This window comes from Amphibalanus amphitrite, unplaced genomic scaffold, assembly GCF_019059575.1.
Source record: "Amphibalanus amphitrite isolate SeventyFive unplaced genomic scaffold, NRLGWU_Aamphi_draft 000293F_arrow, whole genome shotgun sequence".
Classification (NCBI taxonomy): Eukaryota; Metazoa; Arthropoda; class Thecostraca; order Balanomorpha; family Balanidae; genus Amphibalanus; species Amphibalanus amphitrite.
The window spans coordinates 456,365-468,722 of NW_024881788.1; the positions used below are offsets into that span (position 1 = coordinate 456,365).

General features: G+C 50.7%; 1 protein-coding gene across 1 annotated transcript; it reads left to right on the forward strand.

Annotated features, from left to right (window-relative positions):
• The first annotated feature begins 290 nt into the window (after positions 1 to 290).
• LOC122387634 lies at positions 291 to 11,281 on the forward strand. Its single transcript, XM_043377990.1, has 3 exons — positions 291 to 355; positions 9,925 to 11,113; positions 11,269 to 11,281. Exons 2-3 carry the CDS (start codon positions 9,927 to 9,929, stop codon positions 11,279 to 11,281), a joined length of 1,200 nt encoding a protein of 399 aa, XP_043233925.1. The 5' UTR covers positions 291 to 355; positions 9,925 to 9,926.
• Positions 11,282 to 12,358: the final 1,077 nt, after the last annotated feature.

Genomic DNA, 12,358 nt, shown 5'->3' on the forward strand with positions numbered 1-12,358 from the left:
CATTGGGGTCAGGGTCATGAAATTTTCAGGGTAGGTGTAAAATTGATTAACGCGAGGGTACTGAAAGTTTCGTCGCGATCGGCCGTTTTTTACGCGAGTTAGTCGCGAAAAACCATGGGGGGTCCGTTCGACCCCCCCCCCTATACGGGCGAGGGTTAAACTGCATTGAAAACATGACTGAATGAATCTTGATAACGCATGAGATCCATCCAAGGCCATATATAGGATCCATCAGATATCTGAATGATTCAAAACTAGCTTCGAGCCGATTTTTTTTTATAACTCTGAGCTTTGAGACCTAGGTGCCCAAACTTCTTTGGACGATTGTTGAAATGTGATTTAAGTAATTGTAGAAATGTAAACCCGTGTTTACTGAAGGTGAATCGACATAATCAAAAGTGAAGAACATTACATTGTATTTAGCTTTAGGTTGCATTTTAACAGAGCCAGGAGCGCAACCTCACTCCTTGAGCTTTCGATCCAGACTCCCCCCCGCCCACAGTCAGCCGAACACCTGGCCGTGATCAGCTGAATGGGCGAAAACATAGTGCACCTTGAGATGCTCCGATCGCGGCATCCGCTATATAAAACATTATACTAATTGGTCAGTAAAGCCTCTAAGCATGAACAAGAGTGTTTACCATTCTAATAATATGCTGTACATAATAAAACATTTAATTGCATTATCTAGGACAGCTTCGAGTTCATACCTGAAGCAACAATTGAATAGCAGACGATCACGCGCAAAACCGTTGAATTAAATTCCTGTCCAGACATCATATGGTCACCGGGCTCCTCTCGCCGGTGAAACAGTTAAACTTTAATCGGCGCAAAGCTTGCCGATTACACTTCTCCCTCCTTTGAATGAAAGGCGTGCACTTACATCTAGAAACACTCATTGACACATGCGGCATCATCAGCACGCGCCACGCGACACCATAACACCGTGGTCGCTAGATGATGCTTGGCAGCATCCGGCTGACTTTGACTGGCAGTCAGCAACAACGAAAAACACAAACACGTCATCGCACAGCATCGCTCACTTATCAACTACCTAGCTGAACAGGTATGGCTAACCGTCAATGATGGCAATGGGTACCCTGGGTCCCATCCCAAACACAGGCTAACCAGACCATGCTATTTACATCCCATGCCATGATGCTCTGAACAGGCTGCTAGAGGGCTCCTACTCAAACTGAGTTTAATGACATTGACATGTCAATCAGAAACGTCCCCAGGGATTGACCGAATCTAGCTCGACGCGCACACTCTCTTTCCATAAAGAGTTAAACAAATCTGTCGCACTCCGGCGCCAGGAGCCAACCGATTGTCTGCTGAGCTAGTTAACCCGCGCCCTGCTGGGGGTCCTGGATTTCCACGCCCTGCTGGGGGGGGGGGGGGGGTGTTCAAACACCCCCCCTTCTAACTCGGCTCCTGGGCCACGTAGCGATACGCGGAAGGCGGCGTTCGAAAGAGCGTCAAAAATAATGACGAAATCACTTCGGTCAATTTTTTGGTCAGGTCAAAGGTCAGGTCACCAGAGGTCATTGAAGGCAAAATTTCGCCGATTTCCAGGTCGAATGTCGACAATTTCCAAGAAGCCAACGCATAACTCGGGAACCAATAGAGCTACAGCGCTGCGGAAAAGCGCATTCGATAGCCCTATTAACGCTCTTTCTGAGTAATTCTCTCAGATTTGACCTAGCGTCAACGGTTTTGCCTGCAGGGGGTAAAAACTGCAAAAATAGCCGATTTTTTCGGAAACAGTTTTTCTGCAATAACTTTTGACCCAAACCTTGTACGAGCTTACTTTTACCGGCATCGTGTTGCTCTCGTCAAGACGCATCGAATGAACTATAACTTGACCTTGAAAGGTCAACTTGAAAATTTGACCTCAGGTCAAGGTCATGACCTGACCGGAAAGGGTCATGTTGCATATCAGTCGATCCGTATCGTCCAGCTGAACACATCTAAGGCGTTTTCATCGCTCTAGCATGTCTCTATCAAAAGTTATTTGCGAAAAACTGTTAGATACCATTCGTGACCTAGGATGACCTCAGGGGCATAACCAGGGGTCACGGACACCATTTTCATGTTCAGTGTGTCTAAACCACTTGTAATTCAGTGTTTGGGAGTGTTTATAATGCTTTTCGTCCAAAAGAGGCGCATTTCAATTTTCTCCCATTGACTTATAATGGGGAGGTCGCAAAATTGACCTGACCTTAGGTCATCGATATCAAAATTCTGAGATATACATTTTGTACATGCTATTGTTCTTAGTAATCGCTGAAAGTTTCAAAGCGATCGGTCACTCGGTGTAGCTATGGCAGACATTGAAACTTTTTATGAGGTGAGGTCACTTCAAGTGACCTGGTGACCTGACCTTGAATGACCTTGGTCTGAAATTTTCACAACATGTGTAGAATTGATGTATGATAAGGTGTACCAAAAACGGCGGCGCGGAGCGCCGCCGTTTTTGAGATATCCGCGAAAAACCACAGGGGGGGGGGTGTTCAAACACCCCCCCCCAGCAGGGCGCGGGTTAAAAGGAAAATCAGGGCGACTGATTTTACGTTAGTTTGAGCGCACCTCTTACCTCTTGCCTTTTGAAGCATTAATGTTAATCAGGCTACCTACAAGCCTGGAACAAAGCGATCTGGCGGTCGAGTCCGTCGCTCGGACCGTCTGGCTGGCACCGGCGGCGGTACCTCAGACCGCGGGGGTACCGGCGGACACTCGGGTGTCGGCACCGCCATCTGAATTGTGCAGGACGATTGCTCCTCAATCGCTGGCTCCTTACCTTGCACGGCTGTGCCGATGATGGGCAATCGTGCCCAGGCTGTGACACCAGCCGGGCCATCCACTGACCCACTGTCCACGGAGACCGACTCTGTCTCTGCTGGCGGCGTGGTCTGAGCGCGTGTCACCGGTGACGCAGCATCAGCACCAGCCTCATCCTGACTCTCAGTGACCTCTGGCACAGGTGGGGTAACTATCGGCTCAGTTCGCGGCTTCAAACGATTATGGTGAACCAGTAATGTTTTCCTGGAGCCCGTGACCTTGATACGATAGTTCAAGTCCCCTACCTTTGCTACAATCACCGCAGCCTTCCACGGTCTCACAAACTTGTAATATTGTCCCTTAGGAACCACAGCTTTGTGCAAAAATACCAAATCTCCCTCTTTGTATTCAAACTCATTCATTCGTTTTTCGTAGAACCGTTTGTTTTTCCCATGTGAAGCGTCAGATACCTGTAGCGCATGCTTGTGTGCAATTCTCAAAGACTCGCGTAGCTTATCTACATATTCTGTGACGGTCTGAGATTTGCTCGCGACTGGAACCTGGAGCTCAGCCTCCACAGGCAGGCGCGGCTCTTTACCGAACATGAGAAAAAAACTTGTGTCATTCGCAGATGACACTCAGATCTGGATATCTGGTCGAAAACAGAACATATCTGATATGATTAATTCTTTGGAAAGCGAACTATCGCTGCTGTTTGACTGGTTTGCCCAAAACTCACTGAAGTTAAACTCATCAAAGACGCAGGTGATCGTTTTTGGAACCAGGGCCATGTTGAGGGATGTCCCCACAGTGTCTGTCAGAGTGGGCAAGCAATACTGTAGTCAGTGAATCCCGCGAAGTGAAGAATTTAGGCGTACACATGGATAGGCATCTGACATTCGGCAACCACATCGATCACCTCGTGAGAAAATGTACCGGAACTCTGTTAGGTTTAGTCCATGCTAGTCACGTAATACCTCACTCTGTTCTCAAGCAAGTCGTGTTGTCGTTAGTGCTGTCAACCATCCGGTACTGTATGTCAATTTATGGAACTTGCGGCATAACCCAGCTTCATCGCATACAGAAACTGATAAACTTCAGTGCCAGAGTCGTGTGTCGTAAGAAGAAATACGAACACATAAGTCATGAAACACGTCGTCTAGGATTTCTGACAGCATCAAAACTAGTCACGTATCACCAACTCTGTCTCGTGCGCCGTATACTTGCGACGGGGGAACCGCGGGAGTTGAGGTCGCTGTTCGTTGGTGTTGACCACGAGCATGGCACAAGACACGCAGACAGATTAGTGGTATCCCGTGCCAGAACCTGCGCGGGCGAGCGACGCTTATCCAATGTTGGACTGCGGAAGTTCAACAACTTACCGAGTGAAGTGCGGTGTGCTGTAACCATGGCCGGTTTTAAGCGTGCTTTGATGGCTGCACTGAGCGATGAGTGATGTTTATCTTTTAGCTGTGTATTTGTGTCTTTTATCCTTTTTATGTATACATACTTTTTATTTTTACAATAGAGATACTTCTACAATTTTTCAACTGTGACGTGACGTCTGAAAAGCCTCGGTTGTGTGAGGATGTCGTTGAATAAACTGAATCTGAATCTGAATCTGAGAAAATACGGACTGTAGCCCAGCGCACTGTGCTCGAGCGATCTGTACCCCAGCATCAACAATGGGAGGTGCTCGTCCCACTGATCGTGATTGGCGTCGAGATACTTCGAAAGCATGTCGAGCAGAGTCCTCATCATCCTCTCGACCTTACCGTCACCCTCTGGATGATAGGCACTTATCTTTGTTTTCTCGATGCCGAAAAGACGACACATCTCGGCAATCACCTGTCCCGTGAAATTGGCGGCACAATCCGAATGGAGCTTTCTCGGGCACCCGTACCTGGAAAAGAATTCACTTACCAGAGTGGACGCTACTGTGGTGGCCGTCATATCCTTCAGCGGGAACACCTCACACCAGCGAGTGAAGTGATCGATCACCACCAACAAATGCTTACGACCACTCGGCACTCGGCGTCACTGGTAGGTTAGTCAGAAAATCGATCGCTACCGTCTCGAACGGCTCGGAAGCATGCAGTTCACCCAGCGCGGCTCTCGGTCTCGGCACCGGCTGACTTCTGGATGAACACCGCTCACAGCGCTTGCAGAACTCCTTGACGTCTGACAACATCCCTACCCAGAAGAAGCGTCGGGTCACTGCTGCGTGTAGTCTGTCCGGTCCGGGGTGACCGGCAGTCGGGCCGCTGTGCAGTGACGTCAGCACACCGGTCACAAGAGATCGCGGGATCACCAGCTGCAGCTGAAACTCATCTCTCGCCCTCCTGCGGTACTTTCGGTACAGGACACCGTCAAGAAGGGTCAGTCGGGACCACTGCCTCAGCAGGGGACGCAAGGACCTGTCGACACTGCGGCGATGTGGACGCTGTCCCGAGGAAAGATGCTTCACGATCTCTGAAATTGTTGCGTCCTTACCTTGCTCTTCTTTCATGAAGCTGGCGGACCACGGACTCTCATTGATCTGATGGCACCACGCTCCCTCAGTCTGCACGCCTGCGTCAGCTGTGCTCTCGGGGCGCCGGCTCAGACCACCAGCTGCTGTATTAGTGGCCCCCGGACGATAAGAAATGTCAAACTGATAATTGCCCAAAACTTCAAACCACCTGGCTAGCATGCCGGTGGGGTTCTTAAAGTTCAATAACCACTGCAGACTACTATGATCAGTACGTAGTTGAAATCTCGCTCCCTGAAGGTAGTGGTTAAAATGTTGCACAAAATGAACACACGCTAATAACTCACGCTTCGTGGTAGAGTAATTTCTCTGTGACTTTGACAGCGTCTGGCTGCCGTACGCGACTGGACGCTCGACACCATTCTGCACCTGTAGCAAAACGGCTCCCATACACTCCCCACTGGCGTCCGTCTCCAAAATGAATGGACCTGCCTCTGAATCAAAACGCGGAAACGCAAGCACTGGTGACTCGCATAAGGCCTTTTTCAATGAATCAAAAGCAATTTGAGCGCTGTCCGACCATTCAAACTTTTGATCCTTAATCGTGAGGCGGAACAGCGGCGCTGCAATATCCGCAAAGTTCTTAATGTACCTTTTAAAGTACGAAGCTAGCCCTAGAAAACTGGACATCTCCTTGGCTGATCTGGGCACAGGCCAGTCACGCACCTTCTCTACCTTGACAGGATCGGCCTTGATACCCTCCCCTGACACTTCATGTCCCAGATAGGTGACCTTTTTCCGGAAAAACTGACACTTTTTCAAGTTCAAAGTCAACCCTGCATCCATGAGACGACTCAAAACACAATCCAGTGACTCCAGAACACTCTGAAAGGTTGACCCGTGCACAATGATGTCATCAAAGTAACTCACACATTTTTCTGGCGCAATATCTCCTAGCACTAAGTTCAGCAGACGAGCACAGCTCGCTGGCGCTCCTGCGAGACCAAAACAAACCCGTGTGTACTGCAGACACGAGAAAGGTGTCACGATCGTTGCCTTTTCTCTATCCTCCGGTGCAATTGACATCTGATGGTAAGCCGAGTTCATATCAAGGGTACAAAATAGCGACGATCCCGACAGCGCGTCTAGCGTATCATCTATTCTGGCTATCGGATAGGCGGGGACTCGAGACACGGAGTTCAATCGACGTAAATCGGCCACTATTCTCGCCGACCCGTCCTTCTTGCGAACCACGCAAATTGGCGACGCCCACGTGCCCTCTGACTCCTCTAGGATCCCCTGTCTGACTAACTCGTCTAACTGAGCCTTCACCTCCTCTTTGAGGTGCGGCGGAATTCTACGTGGGGCCTGTCTGATCGGAGGGCTGTCACCCGTATCGATACGGTGCTCCACCAGAGTGGTGTGGCCCACATGACCATCGAACATTGACTCGTACTTTTTAAGGACGCGAAAAAGGGCAGCTTTCTGTGATGACGTAATATCTACTCCCTCTAAGTTCACTAATTCTTCCAAGTTCACAGACTCTTTAAGCTCAGACTCTTTGACTTTAGGCTCCTCTGAAAATCCTACCTCTAGCTGAGCCAGCTCAGCATGCTTGGGAACAGTAACAAAACGATCAGAGTTGTTTCGCAATACTAATGGAACGCTCGTGCCAGACACTTCCACTATGCTCCTCACAACCTCTAATCCCGGTTTATCCCAAGAAGGTTCAATCAGAGCAGAACCCCTGTAGTCACAATTGTGAGAAAACCCACGAACCACCGTCTCACTACCGGGTGGAACGGTAATATCTTTGCCCAGAACTACGGTTCCTACAGTCACTGCCTCCGCTGAAACAGATCGAACTGCCTCCGACGGCACAAAGCTCAGGCATCTCCGCTGCAGATCTATTACACAGGGTTGCACGTGCTGAAGGAAATCAATGCCAAACAGGCAGGGCACATCAATCACATCTGACACATAAAAGGGGACAGTCTTTTGTACGCGACCTATCTGAACGGAAAGGACAGTTCTCCCTAGGAGAGGCAACTGTTCCTGCGCGGCCGTCCGCGCCCGTGTCGCTGTCATGCTCAAAGTGGCGTTCGGTAAAGCATCAAACACTGCCTTATTAATTATACTTATCGTCGAGCCCGTATCCAACAAACAGTTACACTCAACCCCACAGATCCTAGCCGGGAAAGTCATATCTGGGTTGAGCTGTACGCTGTCACCAGCATCATTTACTGTTCGGGAGGTGCCGCGGGACCCGGCCTCGGGCTTTGACCTGGGCCCCGGTCGGCGCTTCCCGACGGAGCTTGGCACACGGCTGCCAGGTGTCCCTTCTTACCACACGAGTGGCAGGTGCTATCACGAAAACGGCATCGGGACCGCACGTGATCAGCGCCACCACAGGCCCAGCAGGCGCGCGCCGGCGCCTCGTTTGACCGGGACGGCTGCGACCCGCGGCGCCGTCCGGTCCGCTCGGGGCGTCCGGGGCCGTCCAGACGCCGCTCGAGCTGCTCGATGCGATCGAGTATCAGGCGCAACATCGGCGCCTGCACCTCTACCTGCCGCACTGACGCGCTTCGCAGCACCTCAGCGCTGCGGATATTGCTCACCTTTTGCACGGCGGCCGGGAAATCAGTAATTCCCGCCATCACAATCTCTGAGCGATATTTCTCGGGGACGGCTGACAGAAAGTAGTTAAAAAGCAGACCATCAGTCGGCTGATCTGGGAAGGAGCGCCTTACCAGAGACTTAAACCGCACAAGGAACTCGTCCAGAGACTCGGCGGGGTCATACTTTAACTCGGTCAGACGAATGCGCGTCGATTGTGGTCCCCACTGTGAACGTTTCCCGCAAACCATTGAAAACGCTGTCCAGGGATCCTTTCTGACTCGAGCTCAGAGCATCATAAGCATCCCGTGCAATGCCTTCTAGGGTCAGTGGCAGAAAAGCCAGCTGCTGGTCCTCATCCCAGCCCTGAAGCCGACCAAACGTTTGAAAGTCCTCACGGAAACGGGACAATGAGCCCTTCCCACCGAAACGGGGTGCCGGTACATTAAAAGAACTCATTTTAAATTCCTGCTTAGGTACCACATTAACTGGTTAGCCAAACCTGACCTAGCTTTACAGTGAACTCTAATATCATTTCCATTGCGTATTCACTTTGATTTTTTCGCACATTGCTTTGACACCACTACTGAATTGTTCATTGTCAAACACTCAAAACACAGTTCACCGACCCCGAAATCCCAGTTCCCCAGGCACAGTACCGTGAGTGCAGTGACTGCCAGTCCTCTCCATCCGGCGCCTTGCCTGCTGCTCCTCGAATCAGCTGACGCGGTCCAGTGCAGCGCCAACGGGCCGCAGAGCTGGGCAGAGCTCCGAGCCGAGTCGCGGTGGGCGATACGGCCGGCTGGTGCCGACCACCAGCAGCGAGGAGGTCGGACGCCAATCGCTATGGCGGTGCCGACTCGTCACTCGCTCACCACTCGCGCACCAAATCACTGAGCACTGCACACCGAATTCGCAGGCCGCAGCAGCGTGACGGCTGGGCCGAGATCACCGCAAGCCACTGCGCACTGATCGCTGTCTCTCAGCCTCCTCACAAACGTCACCTCCATCACAGCTGAGACTGCAGGTAGCCGGTAGGTACCACGAAGATTGTAGAAGCAGGGAAACAGCGCGGTCCAGGACTAGGCTCCTCTTGCTTCGATAGCCCTGGGCTGGTCGATCTCCATGACGGCTTGTAACTGGTCCATCTTCCGATAAACTTGATGAGTAAATGTGTTGCAGCAACGGCGCTCAGTCGACACTTGCAAAGCCAAGTGGACCGAGGATCAGTCGACCGTAGCACAGCTCAAGAAGCGGAGCTCAGTGCTAGCGGGAACAGACGGCACTGCTGGACAGTCGCCGTGCAGCGGCCAACATGCCGCAGTCTTCAGTCGGGACAAAAGGCGAAGTCGACCGACCTTACCGGCTAACTGACAACTCGTCAGAGTGTTGCAGAGCCGGAAAACCAACAGCAGACATCTTGAATGGCGATAGCTGCTCCGAAGATTTCAAACAGTCAGTTGAATTCTTGAATTCTTCATCTTGAGGCCGCGAAAGCCGAGGACGTCGGTTCGGGCTCCAAACTTCATTTCGACTAAGTCGATCCCACCGCTGCCACCAAATGAAAACCCGTGTTTACTGAAGGTGAATCGACATAATCAAAAGTGAAGAACATTACATTGTATTTAGCTTTAGGTTGCATTTTAACAGAGCCAGGAGCGCAACCTCACTCCTTGAGCTTTCGATCCAGACTCCCCCCCGCCCACAGTCAGCCGAACACCTGGCCGTGATCAGCTGAATGGGCGAAAACATAGTGCACCTTGAGATGCTCCGATCGCGGCATCCGCTATATAAAACACTTTACTAATTGGTCAGTAAAGCCTCTAAGCATGAACAAGAGTGTTTACCATTCTAATAATATGCTGTACATAATAAAACATTTAATTGCATTATCTAGGACAGCTTCGAGTTCATACCTGAAGCAACAATTGAATAGCAGACGATCACGCGCAAAACCGTTGAATTAAATTCCTGTCCAGACATCATATGGTCACCGGGCTCCTCTCGCCGGTGAAACAGTTAAACTTTAATCGGCGCAAAGCTTGCCGATTACAGAAACATGGATTCAGATGTAACTGACAGTGAAGAAAACAGCGATTTGCCTTCCCAAGAGCTGGCAGATAGAGTGGCGGAATGCGTTCCAGCGAACACAAGAAAGACGACGGAATGGGCTGTAACAACGTATAGACGATGGGCGCAGCGCAGACCAAATGTTCGCTACGTCAAAGAAGACCTCCTTGCATACCGAAACGACCTACAGGCATTGGACCAGAGCCTGTATAAATTTTTCAGTGAGGTCCACACTACCGGCGGCCCTGGCTTTACGCCAAGTTCCCTTCAAGTACTGCGAGCGGGCCTGCAGAGATACATGTCAGAGCACGACCCAGACATGCCACTGATGTCGGCTGATTCTACATTCCGGCGCTCCAACGCAGCATTCAAGGCTGCTAAGAGACGCTACGCCCTAGATGGCACGAATCGTGCTGCAAACCAAATGAAGCAGCCATTGGACCCGGCGGATCAAGAGCTAGTAAGGAGGTACTTCGCCACTCCTGAGACGTACATCAATCCCACGATCCTGCAGCAATATGTGTACTACATGCTCTCCATGACGTTCGGCTACAGGGGTCGGGAAGTATGGCGTCAGCTCCGCAAGGACAGCTTTGTGGAGGAGCGCGACCAGCATGGCAAGCTCCGATACGTCATCGACCAAGCTATCATGGAAAAGAACTACCAACACACGGGGCCCAATGCGACCTGTCGCAGAGCTACACAAATCACAGATGACGTAGAAGCTGGAGTTTACATGTTTTCTACTCTCAAACTGTACCTGTCGAAACTCCATCCAGAGCAGGATGCTTTCTTGCAGAAGGCAAAGAATGATCGCCAGATGGCTGTTGAGCCAGACGCTGCGTGCTGGTATGTGAACGCACCACTCGGTAAACATACCATTGATCAGCTGATGCCAAGAATCAGCGCCGCAGCGGGGACATCAAGACGGTACACAAATCACTGTGTGCGTCACACCCTCGGCACCAACATGCTACGGCTGGGGTACCCGATCACAGTCATACAGGCGCGGCTTCGACTGAGATCGTCAATGACACTACAGTGGTACACGGGCCATCGCACGGAAGAAGAACTGCAGGACGAGACCCGCGCTGTCACCCGGCCACTGCGCGGGGTGGCGCCGCCACAGACCGAGGCTGGAGATGGTGCAGTGGCAGGACCGTCCTCAGCTCCCCAGTACGTGGCGCCGCCGGCCAGTGGCCCTGAAGCGTCAAAGGAGACGTCCAAAGAAGCCCCAGTATCTGTACCTGCGGGTTCACGACGTGATCATCCGCCACAGCATGTAGCGCCACGCACCGTGACCGACGCACGTGCACCGCGCCTTCCGCCAGGTGCTGGCATTGAGCGCTGGGATGCTCCCGTAGGGGTTGTGCCACTGCACCAAGCGGATGTAACAAGACCACCGCCGCCTCTGCCGCTCTGGGCCAGAGGTGACGCGACGCCGAAGGTGTATTCTGGAGTGTTCCACAACTGTGTCTTCCATTAGTTGGGCGCAATGATGTTCGCGCCCGTGAAAGTCCGAAAATTATTTGATGTGCAGCCTACTCAATGGTACAGCCTGTTATTTCTTTGTGTCTTTGTGTGTAAAACCGAGTGTGTCGCAAGCCAATAAAGTTGGTTCTTTTCTTAAAGGGACCCTCCCACCTTAACATTACATTTGAGTTGAGATAGCCAAAATGGGGTCCCTGGCTCACAATTACCGGTTTCGGCACTCACAACATCGAGAAATCCCTTAAATCGGAAATATTGAATTTCAAAATTGCAGCATTTTGATTCAGAGGGGCTAATGCATAGGAATACCCCTCTGAATGTGTGACGTCAGCGCAGATATCTAACGATTTTTAAATGTTTGACTAAAACGTTTTGTAGCACGCGGTGGTATATACTGCTTTGCGCGCAACATCTGCCGCGAACGCCGCACTTCCGAAATGAAGTCGCTAGGAACAGCGGAGATCCAGAAAAAAGTAAACAAAAGTAAAAGTCTAATATCTTGAAAACCGGTGAATATTCTTCGGTGAAATTTGGTACATATTCGTTTTTGCTCTTTCTGAATCGAGCGACATCACTTCCATGCTAATTCATTAACTTTTTTGAAGGTGGGAGGGTCCCTTTAATATTGATTTTATTCCAGATGTTTTTTATGTTATACTAATGGGTACAGTTAATTCGATGACACTTCATTTGACTAATATTGTTATTAACATTGTTACCCCCAAAAGAAAACCAAGCCCCGTTTCTTTTCTTTATCCCCCCCAAAAAAGCCCTTTTACACAGACGAGCTGAGCGACGAACGGCGCAAAGTCGGTATAATAAATATAACCGGATCGCCTCCTCGGTACACCAGGCATTATTCGGTGTGCCTTGCCAAGGGTGCTTATATTTAATGCACTCGCAGGCTCGTGCATTAAATACAAAAATAAC

Bases quoted from the DNA above. Each gene is read 5' to 3' on its own strand.
- LOC122387634 (XM_043377990.1), top strand. From the start codon at position 9,927: ATGGATTCAGATGTAACTGACAGTGAAGAAAACAGCGATTTGCCTTCC.